This window comes from Beta vulgaris, chromosome 8 (genome assembly GCF_026745355.1).
Source record: "Beta vulgaris subsp. vulgaris cultivar EL10 chromosome 8, EL10.2, whole genome shotgun sequence".
NCBI classification, from domain to species: Eukaryota; Viridiplantae; Streptophyta; class Magnoliopsida; order Caryophyllales; family Amaranthaceae; genus Beta; species Beta vulgaris.
The window spans coordinates 18,335,675-18,355,498 of record NC_079209.1 but is presented as its reverse complement, the minus strand read 5'-3'; the positions used below and the strand labels follow the sequence as shown (position 1 = coordinate 18,355,498).

At 35.5% G+C, this 19,824-nt stretch overlaps 1 protein-coding gene across 12 annotated transcripts in view; it reads right to left on the bottom strand.

Annotated features, from left to right (window-relative positions):
- The window catches only part of LOC104882938 (probable LRR receptor-like serine/threonine-protein kinase At1g07650), a 29,625-nt gene that overhangs the window by 7,479 nt on the left and 2,322 nt on the right, over positions 1–19,824 (bottom strand). For 2 of the 12 annotated variants that reach the window (XM_010667363.4, XM_019247238.3), the window contains exons 3-23: positions 17,513–17,584; positions 17,082–17,150; positions 16,929–17,000; positions 16,734–16,805; positions 16,530–16,601; positions 16,297–16,368; positions 16,144–16,215; positions 15,958–16,029; positions 15,748–15,819; positions 8,536–8,607; positions 7,586–7,651; positions 6,019–6,087; positions 5,887–5,922; positions 5,727–5,764; positions 5,078–5,448; positions 4,804–4,999; positions 3,342–3,482; positions 2,822–2,940; positions 2,477–2,687; positions 2,048–2,279; positions 1,043–1,193 (exon numbers count right to left, since the gene is read on the bottom strand). In XM_010667363.4, the coding sequence (XP_010665665.1) occupies positions 1,043–1,193; positions 2,048–2,279; positions 2,477–2,687; positions 2,822–2,940; positions 3,342–3,482; positions 4,804–4,999; positions 5,078–5,448; positions 5,727–5,764; positions 5,887–5,922; positions 6,019–6,087; positions 7,586–7,651; positions 8,536–8,607; positions 15,748–15,819; positions 15,958–16,029; positions 16,144–16,215; positions 16,297–16,368; positions 16,530–16,601; positions 16,734–16,805; positions 16,929–17,000; positions 17,082–17,150; positions 17,513–17,584 (2,347 nt within the window). Of the gene's footprint in view, positions 1–1,042; positions 1,194–2,047; positions 2,280–2,476; positions 2,688–2,821; positions 2,941–3,341; positions 3,483–4,803; positions 5,000–5,077; positions 5,449–5,726; positions 5,765–5,886; positions 5,923–6,018; positions 6,088–7,585; positions 7,652–8,535; positions 8,608–15,747; positions 15,820–15,957; positions 16,030–16,143; positions 16,216–16,296; positions 16,369–16,529; positions 16,602–16,733; positions 16,806–16,928; positions 17,001–17,081; positions 17,151–17,512; positions 17,698–19,382; positions 19,485–19,824 lie in introns of those variants that run through there. The other 10 variants (XM_048634559.2, XM_010667366.4, XM_048634561.2 and 7 more) reach the window with 10 other exon arrangements.

The window sequence follows — 19,824 nt, the reverse complement described above, 5'->3', positions numbered from 1 at the left end:
ACAGATCAACATATGCAAGAAAAGTGATACTTTGATTTATTTTGAGAAGATTCCCACAAAGTTAAGATTATTCTAGAATAATCCAAAGTTGGGATTATTTTGAGAAGACAGTTGAAAGTTGGGATTAATCCTGTCAATTTTTCCTAAGTAGAAACAAGAAAGAAAGCAGACAGAATTACGACCACCCTAGGTTTTCTTTCATTCATATTGTTATGATACTTACAACACTAACTTGAAATATATGCAAGAAACTCCACAACACCTGATGACAGTTGTGCCCACAAAATCATCCTAGGGTATAGTACAAGAATCCTAGGGAATAGTACAAGAAAACTGCTGCAAATGATTGTAAATGAAGGACAAAGAGCATAGGCATAGCATGTTTTTCATTTAAGTTAGAAGAAGCGAAAACTTGAAAACTTATAGCATAATTCCGAGGACTTCTTTCAATAATAAAATTATAAAAATATTACATATCGGATGAAAGATATGAACTACTTTCTATATTATTTGAACATTCCTATATACTATGATTATAAAATTATAGAAGATTTATAGTTCATGTGTTAGTATTAATATCAAAAATTCTCCAAGCACTACACTATATTTTGTTTCATTTATAGACACTTGGCATGAAAAAAGAAGTGTCAAGTGTCGACTCGTGGGTGAATCTATATAGATAAATTAGAATTACCTACTAACATCTTATAGAAATGAACTTTCTATTTAAGAGAGATGATGAACAACTGCCACTGGAAAGAGGAAAAAGGATTGAAAGAGAATCACATTTCAAAGAATTCATGCCCTTAGCGGGAACCGAACTGACTCAAGAAATGACATGACTTATTTATTGTTAAACAGATAAGAAAAGTAGAACCTGACAACATTTCTCTATCTTTTCCGGTATACCCCAAGAAAGATGTTGCTAAGCAAGTCAAGTATTTGGACAACGGAGCAAAAAAATTCTCAAATTGGCCAAAAACTGAAGTGGCTCGGACAGATGATATGGAAGGGTGGGGGGAGGGAGTAAGGATGTAATTACCCAATCTAGGAGGCAGAAATAATTGTCATCTGGCTTAAAATTTGTATTGCTTCTACCAGCAACTATCTCTAATGCGAAGACCCCAAAACTGTAGACATCTGCTTTATATGTCAGATAACCCCACAATGCATATTCTGGCGCCATGTATCCTCTGCAGAACAAAGCAAGCATTTTATCATATTTTCATACCGAAGCCCATATACTAACTGCCATTGGAATTTCACAAATGATCAACTGCATGCTTTTCCATTTGAAAGTATTTCATGTATGTGAAACAGAAAACTAAAGTTGCATAATACAATGACAACATTAGCACCTTTAGCAGTGAATGTCTAAAATAAATTAGAAACCTCGTGATGATATAAACTTCATTTTTTCCAGATTGCTGAGCCTACAATTACAACACCACTTTTAACTAAGACTTTGTTCTTTTCACCTGAACAAAACTTATCTCAAGAGAAATAAGTTCATATTAGTATAAATAAGGTCTACCGAAGTTCAATTTACAACTACAATGAGAAGGTAGGTAGGCGGTCATGTTCAGTGGTGCAACTGATTTGATGAAGCACTTTATTCGTCCAAAATTTGAATCTTTCCTAAAATTCTGGACGAGATGGGGATAAGTAGTGTGAGAAAGTCAGCTATTGTTGGTTCTTCCTACATTAAACTTATATTGGGTTATCCTGAATTCTCAATGATGTCTTTCTTGCCCCGAATCCAAAACAAATTTGTGTCTATCAAGAAACTTTGACAACAACTTTAACATGATTGAATCATTCTTCATTTTAGCGTATTAAGGATATGACGAGGAGAAAGGTTCTTCTTCATGCTTTATTTCACTTAATTTTCCTTAATTGCCATATCTTCTAACTTTTCAGAGTATGTTTCACATTGCCTCTTAGTCAAACTAGTATTGAGAATACCTCTTTATTCAGAAAAGGAATTATTACCAAGAAAAGTATACGACAAACAGCAGTGAAGTCACTAAATAGTCAACGAACTCACATTGTTCCAGCAACTCTAGTGCTAATGTGGGTACGCCCTCCTTCATCAAGTCTAGCCAGCCCAAAGTCTGAGATCTTAGCATTGAGGTCTTTATCAAGCAGTATATTTGTAGCTTTGATGTCTCTATGAACAATTTTTATAGTTGATTCCTCATGCAGAAAGGTCAAACCTCTTGCTACACCAATGCAAATCTTCTGCCTAGTAGGCCAATTCAATTTCAGCTGACTATTATCTGCAAATCCAAATTTAAAATCATTACAATGTCGCAAGAAGTCTTTCTTCTCCTGTGAACATAGGAGAACTGAAACAATTAATCTTTCAATCAACATTATCTAGGGAACACGACTCTTTTGATTAAAGAATTTGTCTTTGATTTTATTTTATTTGGGAAATATATGCAGTAAATATATATCATGAGTTATTTCTTACCAAACAATGCACGGGCAAGGTTATTGTTCTCCATATATTCATATATCAAGAACAATTGGCTTCCCTCAACACAGCATCCATACAACCTTACCAGGTTTGGATGACGCAAACCAGAGATCATGCCTATTTCATTCACAAATTCTTGATTCCCCTGTTTAGATCTTGAAGAAAGTAGCTTCACCGCAATATGGGTGCCATCTAAGAGTATTCCCTATATCATATTGAGAACATAAAGCATTTATATATTGCTATGTTGCAGATAGTAAAGACATTGTGTTAATAAAGACAAAAACAAACAGACATATGTCAGCTTCTTGCTATTAGAGTGATAACTGTCGAACTTACCAAGTATACTGTACCAAATCCACCTTCTCCAATCTTACTGTCAGCACTGAAGTTGTTGGTGGCAGCTTTAATTTGTCTAAAAGTGAATAACCCAGTTTGCAGATCAAGTCCGGCGAGAACTGTGTACAGTGGAAAAAAGGACAAGCAGCAAAGAACACAAATGAGTAACGGCACCTTACATATGAGATTCAACATAAACAATCAGGATTTGTACATGGCTTTCTAACAGAAGTACCAATAGAATCTCCATTTTGCTTCGTGCATACCAAGATTTTTTTATATTTTTTGGTCTTTAATTTTGTCCCTTCATTCTGAATCATTAGTATCATGGCCTTTTTTCTTGCTTCATGGTTTAAGGTTATGAGTCATATATTGAGGTTTTTATGCAAGCTAATATCCACTTATTCCCATTCAATTAGATAGTCAAACATAACTCTTATATAGTCTTAACTGCTCAAAATTATATGAACCGGAAAAATGAGTATTAGATCTAATTATCTGAGGTGTAGGAGAAAATTACCTTGTTCTCTTGAAGCCATGTCTTTCGAGCGGTGTTTCCGCCAACAAATGAAAATACCAACAATAGTGGTGCACAACAAAAAAGTTGCAACTCCACCTGAAATTCTTGTAATCTTTCGTCTATCGAGAGGAGGTTTGAACTCTGCAACAGAAAGTAGTATCTTTGAGTAGCTTGTAATATAATATATAGGTATGTCCATTACTTTGTCAACAACCAATTGTCATTAACTCAGTCACTTTTTGGTGTCAGAACTCAGAATATAAAAATAAAGTCTATTTTCTCTAGGACAGAGTTTCCTACTTAAAGTTTAGATGACAAAAAGCCATCTTAGAGTTTCCTTCATGTCAAACAGTAGAAACCTCATAGACAATCTAAGAAAGTACTTGTGATCAAAAATCCAACCCAAGGCCAGATAAACTAATCTTTTCAAGCCAGCGAAAAATGAAAGGAAAAAGCATAGTTTTGGAAGACTTTTCTCTTTGACTCCATACAAACACTACAAGTGACTGACTGCAAAAATACTATGCAGCATTTTGCCTCCTTCACATCCATATCAGTATTGCCTTAATGCATCTGCTCATGGTGGGCCAAGTTCTTTATCCTTGCAATAAATGGTAAGCAAAGAAAATAAATATTTCCATAAGACAAGATTGAAAAGTAAGGACAGTCCTCTACTTCACAAGAATTAAGAGACCAAACAATTTAAGATGGTCATCAAGGATCTGTGACCGACTCATAAACATGTAAAATAGAAATTGTCCACCAATTATTGATAAGATCTTGTTTTGCAGGTTTCTTGAAGGCTAAGCTACTTTGAAAGGAGGCAATCATTTTGAGATAGAAAACTATCTATTGCCCACAAAATTTATGGACATACAGAGAAATCACATTCTATAGTGGATATGCACTTGGTTTTATACTCGTAGAAACCTATTTATAGGCCAAATACACATGAAAAAAACTTGGTAGTCGCAAGCATGGAGTTAAAAGTTGGCATTCTGTTACACAATGGCTGTTAACAGATTATGAACTTGCTGTTTAGTAAAATGAAGTTATATAGTGCCGCAATAAAAATCATGTCATACATTACATATCTGAAAGATGGTTGTATTTATGAATCATATAGCAAGTTAGCAACTGAATGACTGATAAGAATCGATATTATTTTGAACAGTTTCATTTTCGGCATGGTCTCACCATTTTAAATTAGTTATGTAACACTCTTTTTAGCCCACTAACTCCTAACACATCTATTTTTCAACAAAAAAAAGTACCCACCAGTTCCAATCACATCTATTTTTTAATAAAAAAAAATATTTGATAACCACGTGTCCCAAGAAGTGTGCAGATTTTTCTGGGACAGAGGGAGTAGATTCTAAAGAGAACCTAGTGAGGATATTGATATGGAAAAGAAGCCTGAAAATGGTTGACATAAGAGCTTTTGGCGGATAGAAAAATTTACCAGACTTGACAGAAATTGCTGATATAAGTGGGCCATATGTTCCTCTGACAGGAATTCCTGTGCTCCCTTTTCCAGCATAGTAGAAACAGATTTCTATAATATCATTCACTGGTATGTGTTGAAATACCTTCTTCACCACCGTATTAGTTTTATTTGTTTCTTCTAAAATATTAAAATTCTTGTGAACAAGTTTATCCTACAACAAGAAAGTAAAAGAAAGATGGTTATTTAAGATACATGTGTTGCAAGAACATCAATTGTTCAGAACAGTTACCTGAATATAGATATCAAAAATGCGTCTTCCAAGACTAGAATAAGAATTGTTAGCAAAAACTATCTCATGGAAGTGGAGCGTAACACTGTAGTTTCCTTTTCCCAAGCAACTCCCATAGTATGTTAAAGATGTAGCTGACAACCGTGCTGTCATGTACAGCTTTGAGTCCTTCAGTCCTAGCAATGGATTGCCTTTTGCTATATAATTACTAGGTACTTGTGAATACCAAAACTCCCCGCTACTACTAAATCCCCATTCTGCCCTTCTGGGAACAAACTTTGCAGCACCCCCACGTTCGTCATCTTCGTCATAGGTAGACTTTCTGATGGTGGTCTCTGTCCCACCACAGTTGATATGCAATGAATATTGAGCTTCAGAAAAGAAAGCAAATATTAGGCAAAAAATCATAAGGATGAACAAAATGTTAAATCATCTTGATCCTTCTCATGAAATAAAAATTAAGCATTGCAAGTATAGCATGTGTCAGAAATTTTCTTCTTTAGTTCCAAATTTAATTTACTTTAAATAAACTGTAAAATAGGGAAGGGCAAGAAATCTATTCGAAATAAATAGGTTGTGGGACTGGTCAGGGTGGGAAAACGGAGGAGCCTTGCACTCCGATGTGAGGAATATTGAAGATGTAATGCACCTCTACAGTGAAAGTTCTTCAGGCATACACTTGATTTTCTGCAAAACAAAAAATAATAAAAAAAAAAAAAATTCACCAACATCAAAGTCAAGTTAGGAAGACACACAAGCAAATTAAAACAATCTCGGAGTAGAATAAATGAAGTAGTTGATGAGCTTACAGGCTCCCTTCCCCTGAAAAGCTTCTGTATAAGTTTCTGAAAATTGAAAATGCCGAAATAATTTCATAAGAAAAGAAAAGTGCTTACAGAAATTCTACATTGTGAAGAAAGACTTATCTCACAGAATCTTACAAGGTCTCTTTATTGCAAGAAGATGGTGCAGAACTTTTATCAAAATTGTTGTATGAAAGATCAATGTGGCTGAAAGTAGAATATCATATACATTAGAAACAAACCTGTACAATATAGTGATGCATCATCTTTTACAAGGAAGAAAGTCAACATTCAACATACTACTAGAATATTGTTTGCAACTATTTCTCAGACTGCAGAAGCTGCTCCTCCTGCTCCCTTAGGGAATAGAAATTACAGGGAGCATTGCTTAAATATTTATAGCACTTCATTCTGGCCTAACTGGTTTGAGTTGCCATACTTGCCAATAGCCAAGGCATTGAAGAGCAAAAGCTAAAACATGCTTCTGCAAGATTCTATAAACTTAGTCCAGGATGGTTGGAAGAAAGGCACTAATATTAATTGATAAGTCTTAACACCTATCGAATTCTTTCTATTCTTTTTCCTTCTTTTGGAATAAACCCTGTTCCAATTGTTTACAGCAGTATAACATTATGGCTGTTAGCTTGGATGGCTATTGCAGACTCCGACAATTGTCCACTGTCCCATTGTAGTGCACGATGAGAAGACTTACAAGTTTAGCCTTAATGGATCAATCTTAGGTGTCACAACTCACAAGTCTCGTAAATGGCTCACACAGTCACATAGCCTAATAATCGTCCCCTCTATCCAAATCAGCCTAATTTCTCAATGGCTAAATCTTAGGCATCTAAGCTCATGAATGATTTTTACGTGCTAAAAGTCCCGAAGGGGTTGCCTAAAGCATAGAATTGTGCCGTAGCATGCTTAGAAGTAAGACTCATAATATGTCTCTATGCATAATCTGTGAAACCTACATAAATTAATAATCGTTAAGATTGGCTGTGATAACAGAGTAAAATAAAAGAAGATACACACTTCTTGACACAAATTATTGGTTATTAGTCAGGAGTTTCACTGATGGACTTTCTTAGTTCGTTTCTTAGTTAGCTACGTAAAATTAGTAACCTACATGAATTATTAACCTACATAAATTATTCCCTTAGTTCATTACTTTCTTAGTTTATCCTTGATTGATCCTCAACTTTACTTTGATTCAAAATTCAGCACATATTATTTGAGCTTATATCTAATTCAGAATCTCGGTGATACAAACTTTTCATTCCTTGTGAATCTCGACCCTTACTTATCAGTTACCTCTATACTTAGTTATATTGGTTAGACAGGAGTTTGATTAAAGGATTTTGTTAAACGAGGCAGAAATCCTTTTGTCATGAATTACAAAGAAAAGATAGCTTTCTATTAGATTTCTACTCTATTTGTGTTGCATATAATGCAATGTACGACAAACTCCAATTAGGAACTATCCTACTTTATAACAAATGTTTCAAAAAATATGCTTACCTGTATATGGGTCAGTACATTATCCACAGTAGATATTAAAAATCCAGCACTCGAGTAGATATCTATACTTCGAAGTAATTTGCTATAAATATTAAGACAGTTTAAGGTACATTGGTAGTGATTTGGTACAATACAACAAGTAGCAATTAAAGTACAAAAGGAACGGAAGGTGAAAGTATCAAACCTGCTGTCCACTTTGTTTGTGATCCATCCGGGAATGGGTCCACTTAGCATATTGTTTGCCAAATACCTGAAACTCGGCAACAACCATTGATCATATAAAAAAACATTAAGTGCAGAGCCCATGAGTTGATATACAAAGTTACAAACACATTATGATCTCTTTTTAGGGATAATGTTAGTATCAGAAAGAAAAAGTATTCTCCACAAATGTGTTCAAAATGCATTATTTATAACAGGTTCTAATCGCAATACAAACAATTAGATTCAGAACATTTGACGAGCTCGAACCTGAAAGCTATTTCACCACCCAAGAACATTGCATTGTGTTTGTAGAGCCAAGAGAGAAGAAGAAGATCCAAGAACAAACGAGATATAATTCGAATGCAATAGAGATGTCAAAATAATTGTGGCAAATGCAGCACTAGATAGTTTTATGAAAAGAAACACTAATGATCTCATAAGGTTGTCATGTTAAGGTCTAAGTCTCAAAAGCCCATATTATGAACATTTGCATTTATAGCCAAAATTAATCAAGCTGAAAATCATTGCCATTCAACTCAAAAAAAAAAAAAAAAAAAAAAATAACCATTATATTTGGTGATGAAATATAAATTTTGTCAACGGAATTGCGATGCAGAACTATCCGACCTTTTGTGAGGGTCAGAAGATAGCACCAAACCTCCGTTCTCTTTTTTTCTGTTCTTTTTATTAGGAGGACGACCACTATGACTTTTGATATTAAGTATGAAAAGAAATAAAGAATACACTAGTACATTCCTGCAAGTCATTGATTGGGTACATAAGAAACTCATGATATTTACTAAAGTTGCTTAAAAGATCTGTCATGAGGTCAGATGCCAAAGTTAAGAAAGGCAGAGGAGATTGGTTGCGGAAGGAATATGGATAAATCCTGGTGCTTAACTATGACATAGTAGTAACTGAAATACTTACATGTTTTGCAATGAATTAATATATTGAAGCTCATTTGGAATAGATCCATTCAATTTGTTGAAGCTGAGATCCCTGTGAGATTGACAGATATCAAGATAACTTACTTATTGACAACCAGATCAAGATGAAGTGCGAGGCAGATAGAAATATAATTACAAAATTGGATCTGGCATTATTGCTACGTTAGTGGTCCGAATAAAGCGCCTTTAATTAACCATGTCGGAAAGACATTTGTTCTTCACTTCTTCTTCTTCACTCGGATTTAAATATCACTTCTATTGGACTATTCTTTCGTTGCAGCAAATGTAGGAGTCAAAACTCAGAAACAACAGAAAAACAAGTGGTAATTGACTCCTCTCTAATATACAGTCAAAAAGTTAATACATAGAATTATTGGAGTCTCTATACTGCAGTGACCGTACAAAAAAGAAACTGAAATGATATGCAAAGAAACAACCTTTTGGCGGGAAAGTTAGTTATTAACTAACTTCCTATAAATAGACCTGAGAAGTCTTGTACTAGCTTCATTCATAAATTAAACACAATCTTATCTATCTCTTCTCCATTCATTCTATCTCTCTTATTTTTCTCGGAAATATTCTGTTAAATTAAGATTAGTTTGAGTTGCTCAAACTCTTGATTATATGTTTACAATAGCTAATGCTCAGCTACTGCTACATTGGTATCAAAGCAAACAGTTGTTGTAAGCTCTAAATGCTTGTTATTTTTTATTCAATCACTTGCACATCAAATGTTTGATGAATTGTTCTGACATTAACGTGGTGGAAATTTTGTTCTTTCTCGATTTCTTGAGGATTCTTGAAAGCTGGCTCCAGCGATGACCAGAAGAACCAGAAGAATGCAAGTAATGGAGGACCAATTGAAATTACTGGAGCAACAACTGGAGATACAATCTCAGAAAAGCTTGGAATTTCAAGAAATGATGATGAAAAATGATGACTGAATTGGGTGATAAATTGAAGGAAACTGAAGGTTCCAGATATTCAGATGCATCTCCTAGACACCATAATCATGATAATGGATTCAGTCCTTGCCAAGGGTATGTATCTAAACTTGACTTTCCTAAGTTTGATGGGTCAACTGTGAGAATGTGGGTTAAAAAGTGCATTAAGTATTTTGCATTGTGTAAAGTTCCTGAGGATCAAAAGGTGGATTTGGCATGTTTGAATGTAATTGATGAGGCAGAAAATTGGGTCTCTAGCTATCTGGTTGTAAGAAAAAACGTTGATTGGACTGAGTTTGAAGTTGATCTGTCTGAAGATTTAGAGATGAATTGGGTGTCAATGTGGTAGAAAAATATAATAAACTGGAGCAAAAAGGGTCACTAGAATCTTATGTTGATGAGTTTGAAGATGTTAGATCTTTAATGTTACAGCAAAATCATCTCCTTCCTAATTCTTATTTTCTAGACAGTTTTGTAAGGGGCTTAAAACCTACTCTAAAATCATTTGTGAGAGCATTCAAACCCATTTCTATTTCTAGTGCTATTGAGTATGCTAGATTACAAGAAGATAATATAGAAGCAACTGAAGCATCCTATAAGCCCTTTTATTCAGCACCAAAGACAGTAAATAAACCTCCCCTTTTGCCTACTCCAAACACTTATCAAAAACCTTCTTCATTTTCTCCGAGACCCCAAATAAACCTATCTCCTGCTGAAAGGATGGAAAGATAGATGAAGGGTTTGCATTATTTTTGTGCTCAACCTTATGAAAGAGGCCGTAAGTGCCAGCTTAAGCAATCTCAACTATTCTTGGTAGAGATTCAAGGTTGTGAGGAAGTTGGGGAAGTTCAGGAGGGAATTGAAGATATGGATGTTGTAGAATTTGAAGCTGAAACCATAGATCCCCATATTTTTGTACATGCCTTATCTGGCAATCATAATTTTCAGACTACGAGAGTTTTTGGCATATGTGGGAAACAACCCCTGGAAATCTTAATTAATTTAGGATCCACCCATAATTTTCTTGATGTGGGTGTGGCAAGATTGTTGGCTTGAAGCTAGATGATATAGCTCCTCAAGCAATTACACTGGCAAATGGTAATCACCTAGCGTCTTAGTCAGTTTTCAAGGATTTTTCTTGGACTATGCAGAACTTGTCTTTTACTTCTGATGTGTTGTTGATTCTTTTGGGGAGCTGTGACATGGTTTTGGGTATCCAATGGCTTAGCCATTTGGGTTTATTTAAGTGGGACTTTGGCAAGCTATTGATGGAGTTTGATTATGGAGGGCAACCTGTGAAGCTCAAAGGTGTTTTTCCTAGATAGGTTAAGGCTATGAGACATTACTCTAAGAATGCTACGGCCAATTCAATTCAACCCTATTTCTTGCAGTTGCTTCCTCCTACACAGGATTTTACCTGCTCATCTACTGCACATTCAGAATGTGTCTATAATATAATTACTGAGTTGCTTGATAAATACTCATCCATTTTCAGTGAACCCGGAGCCTTACCACCCCCTAGGCCCTTGCATGACCATAGAATTCCCTTGGAATTTGGAGAAAACCCAATCAATATAAGGCCTTATAGGTATCCTTTGAAACAAGAGATATTATTGAGAAACTTGTCCAAGAAATGTTGATCCAGGGCATTATTAGGGATAGTAATAGCCCTTTTGCTTCCCCTGTACTATTGGTTGGTAAGAAGGATGGATCTTGGAGGATGTGTGTTGATTATAGGGATTTGAATAAAAAACTGTTAAAGATAAATTCCCTATGCCTGTGGTAGATGAGTTAATTGACGAATTAGCTGGATCTATAATTTTTAGCAAGATTGATTTATCATCAGTTCAGAGTTCATAAAGATGACATTTACAAAACAGCTTTCAAGACTCACCATGGGCATTATGAATTTTTAGTTGTGCCCTATGGCTTAACTAATCCCCGTGCATCCTCTCAAAGTTGGATGAATCACATTTTCGTATCTCTCCTTAGAAAATGTGTTTTGGTATTCTTGATGATATATTGATATATAGCTCTACTCTGGATACTCATATTCAGCATCTTGAACAAGTTTTTGTCCTTATGCAACAACACACTTTGTTTGCTAAGAGAAGTAAGTGTTCTTTTGCTATGGACAAGGTGGAATATCTAGGCCATTTTATTTCTGGCAAAGGGGTTGACAGATCCTCAAAAGGTGGTAGCAATGGAGAAATGGCCCATTCCAAAGAATGTTAAAAGAGTTAAGAAGCTTCTTGGGATTGACAGGTTACTATAGGAAGTTTGTTAGGAATTATGCATGGGTAAGCAAGCCCTTGCACACTTGTTGAAGAAGGGAGAGTTCATATGGACTCCATCTGCTACAGTTGCATTTGAAAAACTTAAAGAAGCCTTGAGTACTCCTCGGCCCTTTTACTTGCCATTTGAGGTGGAGACTAATGCCTCTAACACTGGGATTGGGGTTGTCCTTATGCAACAAGGTCATTCCTTTAGCATTTTTTAGCAAGGCACTTGGACCAAGATGGCATAACCTCTCTGTTTATGAGAAAGGGTAATTAGCTGTAGTTACAGTTTTACAAAAATAGGAGCAATATCTTTCAGGCCAGCAGTTTGTGATTAGAACAAATCAAAAGAGCCTCAAGTAGCTCCTTCAACAGAAGATCTCCACTCCCTTTCAACAGTTCTGGCTATCTAAGCTTATGGGCTTTGACAATGTTATACTTCCTCCGTTTCTTTTTGATTGACACATTTGCATAGTGTTTACTATTCACAGTTTAAACTTTGAATAGCTTTGGTGATTTACATTTTAGGAAAAACATAGTCATGTGGGATCTTGTTAGATTCGTCTGAATGTGAATTTTTTTAATATGAACTTTTTATAATTTTTACTTATTAATAATTGAAGATATTAATGGTTAAAATAATGCATTGGCAAACCTGAAAACAAGAAATGTGTCACTTAAAAAGAAACGGAGGAAGTACATTGTAAAAGTGGAGAGAAAATGTGGTGGTTGATGCTCTTTCTAGAGTATCTAGTTCGAAGGTTCTCTGCTTAGCCTTATCAGTGTTGGATTCTAATTTGAGCACTCTAATTAAGGCTAGTTACAGCCTAGATGTGAATATCCAAAACATTATCACTCAGCTTCAGCAAGGCCTTCAGTTAGTTCATTTCACTTATATTGATGGGCTCCTAAGGAAGAAGCACAAGTTGGTGATAGGGCCTGATGATAATCTCAAGCAGCAGATCTTGAAGTGGTTGCATGATTCAGCCCAAGTGGTAAAGATGCAACATTAATGAGGGTCAAATCTCTCTTTTAATGGAAGGGTATGACAAAATTTGTCACTCATTTTGTTAGAAATTGTGATGTATGTCAAACTAACAAAATAGAGAGTGTAGCTTATCCTAGCTTGCTACAACCACTTGTCCACTTCCTGTCCCTAAGGAAGTTTGGGTTGACATCTTAATGGACTTTATTACAGGGTAAGGAAGTAATATTAGTGGTGGTAGACACGCTCAGTAAATATGGACACTTTATGGCCCTTAAACACCCATATACAGCAATGGAAGTGGCTCAAGTCTATCTGGGTTATGTATTCAGATTGCATGGTTGGCCCCAGTCAATTTTTATAAGCCAATTTTAGCAAGCTTTATTCACACTTCAGGGTACTATTTTACTTCTTTCTTTAGCTCACCATCCACAAATAGATGGTCAAACTGAAATTGTTAATAAGTGCGTAGAAACTTTCCTTAGATGTATCTGTTCTGAAAGTCCTAAGGACAGGTCCATGTGGTTACCACTTGCTGAATGGTGGTACAACACTAACTATCACACCTCTATTCAAGCTACTCCATATGAAGAAGTCTACAACCAGCCTCCTCCTTTATACTTGCCTTATCTTCCTATAAGTAGAAGACTTCAGAAAGAAGTTTTGTGGTTGAAAGTTGGGTTTGGTTGAAATTGCATCCATATAAGTAGAAGACTTTGAGGAATGTCATTATTGAGAAAAGTGCCTTCAAAGTATGCGGGGACTTTTCAAGTTCTTGCCACAATAGGTACAATTGCCTATAAACTACAGCTGCCTGACAATGTTGCAGTTCATCCAGTCTTCCATGTCTCTGAATTAAAAGCTTTCCGGGGAACCCTTCCACCAGTAGCACATATTCCATCATGGTTTCATGGTCAGCAGGTCTCAGTGACATGACATTAGAGCCCTTAGCTCTGTTGGATAGAAGGGTGGTCAAGTATCACAATACGGCCTTTGAACAACAATGTCCAAATTTTGTAATTTCTTGATGATGTTTTGAGTATTGTTTTGTTTTGAGTAACTTGTGGGCAAGTTCTTTGTTAACCAGGGAGGAATGTAATAGGAGATTGTTAGCAGTATTATACAGGTTGTTATTGTTACAACAACCTTTTGGCGGGAAAGTTAGTTATTAACTAACTTCCTATAAATAGACATCAGAAGACTTGTAATAGATTCGTTCAGACATTAAACACAATCTTATCTCTCTCTTCTCTATTCATTCTATCTCTCTTTTTTCTCTCTATTCTGTTAAATCAAGATTATGGAGAATTGGAAGAGACTGTCTATTTGAAAATGCCACCTGGTTATGAAGGTCGGGGATTTAGATTTAACACCTGATGATGCTAAGGGAGAGTATATAGCAAATGCACCTACATCTCACAAGGCGTGCAAACTTTTTAAATCCCTCTATGGACTCAAGCAGTCAAGCAAGCCCCGAGATAATGGTTTGCAAAATTAAGCTTTGTCCTTAAGCACAATGATTGTGTTCGGTCTAAAACAGACTATTCACTCTTTACAAAGCAAGATGGGAATTCTTTGATGCTATTCTAGCCTATGTTGATGATCCCATCCTTACCAGCAATGACATGAAATCAATTCAAGCTGCAAAACAGTGCTTGAGTCATGAATTCAAGATGAAAGAGATCTTGGTGAGTTTAGATATTTCTTCGGAATTGAGGTTGATAGAAGTTCAGAAGGCATTTTTCTCTCACAAAGAAAATACATTGATGATCTCTTGAAGCAATATAACATGAAACAGTGCAGAAGTCTAAAGCTTCCTATGGACTATCATATTATTGAGCTTCTTACAAATGGAGGTGAATCACTTTCTCGCCCTGAAATATATCAAAGACTTGTTGACAAGTTGATATACTTGACCATAACTAGGCCTGATATCTCTTATACAGTCCATGTGCTCAGCCAGTTTATGCAACACCCAACCTGACTCCACTTTCCAGCAGCAAAGAGAGTTCTAAGCTACTTGGCTGGTTTATCTGAATAAGGCATTCTCCTAGCTTCTAATTCAGCAGTTAAGCTTCAAGTCTTCTGTCATAATGACTGGGCAGGATGCCTAAACACAAGAAGATCAACTACTGGCTTTTGTCTATTACTTGGACATCCTCCTATTGACTGGAAGTCTAAGAAACAGTCTGTCATAGCTAGATCAATAGTAGAAGCAGAGTACAGATCCATGGCTATGACTATGTGTGAGGTATGTAGGTTAAACAACTCCTTAAGAAACTAGGTCTCTAGCATCTTAACAATACACCTATTTTTTGTGACAATCAGGCAACCCCCTAACAATAGCTGCTAATCCTGTTCATCATGAAAAGACAAAGCATGTTGGCCTAGATTGTCATTTCATCCGGGACCATGTTACTTCTGATGATGTGCTAACAAAGGTTCTCACTGTGGAGCAGCAGCAATCTCCTCTCTCCAAGCTGGGAGTTCAGACCTCAGCTTCACTCTCATCTTGAGGGGGAGTATTGAGGACCAAGGCCCAATGAGTATGTAAAGTGGTCCAGTTAAGTAACATTATTCCACTTGATCCTAGGAGATCATTTTGGCAACCTGTGTCAATGATTAGTTGTCTCTATTTACTTTGTCTTTTAGCTCTTTCTACAGCTGTCTGATTATGGCTGTTATTCTGTCTTCTTGAAAGCCTCTGGGGCACCAGAAACTGAGTATATAAGCTCAGCTAGAATGCTGTAAACATCATTACAAAATATTATGAATGAAAAGGAGGTTGCTGTGAGAAATTCTCTCTACAGTTGAATGAAGAATGTTTTCATAGAACTGTGGTAAGGCCAAGGGGAGAATGAGGAGACAATTTACTATGAACAGACAAAAACCAATACATAATCTGGTAAACAACAGCAAACGAAAAGTTGCACAAGAAATAACACCTAAAGATATATATTTGAAATCACAAAGAAGGGAATTACAGAATTTTCAAGTTTGACATGTTTGCTATGTAGCGAGGAATAGATCCATACAATTTGCAGCTCCTCAACATCCTGCAAAACAACAGGAAAATTCAAAACAGTAACTAAAAATATGAAAACGAGGTAATTGGTCAAAACTGGAAGCATCACATGAATTCAGCAACTTTATGCAATTTGAGAAAGCTTTTCACAAGAATAAGTGAGACTCACAATCGCACCAAATGTGTCAAATTCTCTAGGGACGGAAACTTAGAACCTTCTCCATTTAGATCACTAATCCTTCTGTACAAGTCATGCTTAACAATGTCAGGATATAAATTTTAATCCTTTTAATTTAATCAAACATTCGGCAGATTTCAAAAGTCAGATTTTGTAAACAAGATTACAGTCACTTACAGTTCAACTAAGTTGGTAAGAAGAGAGATGCTGAGTGGTATTGGCCCACTAAAGCCACTCCCTTGAATCTCTCTGGCAAAAGGTGAAATTCAGGTTTTATACAAAGATATCATAAATCTTGCACTTCCATTTATACGAAGAAGAAAGACTTACAGCTTTTTAAGCTGTTTCCATTTCTGAATAAAATCAGGTATTCGTCCACTGAATTTATTACTGCTTATCTTCCTAATAGCAGAACACAATAGGAAAATAGATGAGAGCAGCATGACCGTGGTGAAGGAGAAATGTTCATTATAAGAGAAAATGAAGAATATTGCCTAAATATAAGAACTGTATTCAAAATTAAATATGATATGAAGACTGGAAGCATATCAAGACATACTTACAGTTCAGTTAAGCGCGCCAGCTTATGTAGCTCAATTGGTAACTGTCCACCAAGATTGTTATCATTAAGGATTCTATCAACAGGCAACCAGGAACCGTCAGATAACTTGTAAAAATTTTAGAATTAAGAATCATGCAGTGCATTGGTAGCTAGACGCTAGTACAAATGCAAACAGATCATTATAATCAGAAGAGGAATGACCTACAGAATTTTAAGGTTGACCAGCTTCCCAAGCTCTGCAGGAACAGTTCCAGAAAATAAATTGCTCTCGATGCTTCTGATTTTTTTATTACCAGTGCCAAAACGCGAGTAATAAATTGAAATACGTTTGATAATAAGCCAAACAATTTAAAAAAAGGATTGTGTGCAGCAATATTATTAAGGGGAAAAGGGGGCATACAGATAAAGGAGAGTCGTAATGTTCCCCAGATATTTTGGAATTTGACCGGACAGTCGGTTGGCCATAAGAGACCTGTGGCAAATCCATAAATTATGCTAATAAACAACCAAATGCAGATATCTAGAAACAGATAATTAGATGGATGTTGCATACACATATTTCAGTTTCATTTTAGCCCATTCTTCTGGTATCCTACCACTTAGAAGGTTCCTCGACAGATCACTGTCAAATATGGAATATATATTGTTAGTCCAGTTTTCCAAAGGATTACCTACACACACCACATATATACTCCCTCCGTTTACAAATAATTGTTACACTTACATTTTTCACACATGTCAATGCAGAACTCTGAGGACTAATATTTCTAGTTTTGTATTTGTAATAATTATAGAAAGTACATATTAATGAAATACATATTAAGACGAATGGAACAAAATTCCACATGACTGTGTTTTTATTCATATATAAATCACAAACGATAGTTAAAGTGAAATTTGTGAATAGTGTAAAATGTCAAAGTGTAACAACTACAAAATCGGAGGTAGTATATAGAAAATAATGGAGTACAGGAATTTTGTTACATTGTCTTGAGGTAGTGTAACTTCACTAAAGACTTTGGAAGACCACCAGAAAGATCTTGACCCTTAAGGGACCTGTTCAAGTAGCAAGCAAAATAAGCCAACTGTTGGAGACTTGAAAGGTATAGTGGTATACAATATTGCATTCCTAGTTTGATCTCCAAAGAGAAAGAGAGAGATAATGCTCGCTAGAAGGACAGCAGCCAGTATATATAAGGAAAAGAAACATGAACATTGTTAGTTTTTGTAAAAGGGTCACCTGATCAGGGATGTCGTATTCCACTATATATACTATATGAACAAGATACAATATTAACAAAAGATAATATCTAAAAGATACACCACTATCAACCATATACATAAGCAAATATTTGCCTATTAATTATTCTACTATCATAACCCCGCAATTGAAGCTTTTGCTAAGAACTGATATTGTAGGGAAAAAGGTATGTTAGGTAATATCTTTATTAGTTAAACTTGGGGAATAAGTTAGATAGCTTGTTAGTAAAGTAGTATAAATAGAACAACTTAGAATGTGAAAAGGATGATGAATATAGATTAGAAAATTGGGTGAGCTTTTAAGAGTTCATTTGGGAGAGAATATCATTTATTTTTGCTGTATTTTCAGTTAATCAATCAAATACTCATCTTCTTCCTCAATTTCTGCCTTTAATGGTGTCTAAGCTATGTTAATTCATAGCAGCTTTATGGTGAACAGAGAGACTGGACCAAAGTTTCAAAAATAGAGAAGGCGGTATTTCTGTCAAAAAGACTGCATATTGGGACAAAGAAGGCAAATGGAGGGCTCGAACATGCCAGATATTCATTTCAACATGATGACGTCAATGGAAGACAAGTGCAGAACATTTACACTAATAATACTTAATTATGTATCAAGAAAAATTATTATGAATGTTGATATTACATATAATATACATTGAGACGGATCCGCAAGGTCCCACATGACTATTATTTTCTATTTTACATACTAGTGATCATATGACCCCAACAGTAAGTTATTGCAATAAATTTGAGAAGATACACCACCATCAACAATATACGAAGATATATATCTATATATTTCTTAGTATAATATCAGAGATTATTTTTTCCCTTTCAACTATATATGTATTTCACAATAAGAGAACTTTCATCAAAGAGACAAAGCATGTATAGTGAATAAGACAAACTTATTGTACAAGTTTAGGAGCTTTCATAATCAAATCATGAAGGCTATGAAGGTGGAGTTCAATCATTCTATTTTTGCTTTTGAGGAATCGTGTCACTTGGCATTCCAAATTTCTTTTTCTATTAGTTGGTGGAACTTGTGTTAGTCAAAGTAAGCCTATCCATAATAGTAGAGTTTGAGAAAGCAACCACTAAACATAAAGCTTTGGGCAATCATTAGAGCCATGCTCCACTTTCGGTTTCAAATTATCGTACCCACTTTGGGCTTCTTGGTTGAATTGAAGAACAACTCCATAGCAACATCTTTTTCAGGGGATCCAACAATTAATGAAAAGAAGAGACCCTTGAGACAAGAAGGAAATGGGGCTCGATTGAGAAGTAAAACCTTGGGTCATCAAAGCCTTTCTGACTTGGTCTGGTGTGGTCGCCTAAGTCTCTTATTTCTCTAGTTCATGACTAAGCTTACAGAGATTTTCCTTTCTAGCATGGTTGTCTATTTAATCCCAAGAATTATACTCCTAGATCATACCAGATATTATTGCTTATTTGGTTTTTATGTCCCAGGCACTACACCTCTAAGTTGAGAGCACCACATGCTTGCTCAACACCTTGCTTCATATTCAATTTGTTAATTACTAGTACTAGCCAAAAAGAAGGAAATGAAAGGATCAATCAATGCTTTTACCTTTCTCTCCATCCAAACTCCACACTTTTTCAAGTGGAAAGTGAAATGAAAAGTTGAAAATGGAACTTTCCTGTTATTTAGTTTCCTTCCACTTCAAATTACCTAAACATCAAACAAACTTAGATGTTGAGATGAACAAGCCTCTGCTATATTCTTCCAACATTTTGCTTCTTCACGAATTTCTCAAAATTAAATTGCAGTTAGCTGCATCAGCAATCTATTGATTGGTCAAAGAAAAATCTTCCATATACATGGCCAAAAGACATAAAGAGTTAAATTTTTCTATAATTGCAAGTTTACAACAGCTTAACATGATTAAAATTCTAAGGAGGAAAATCGGAATTTGAAGAGCGGATATTGCAGTTCCTGCGGCACCTACACTCAAATCTCAATAGAGCCAAATACACCAAATTTACAAATCATATAGGAGTTGCGCAACATT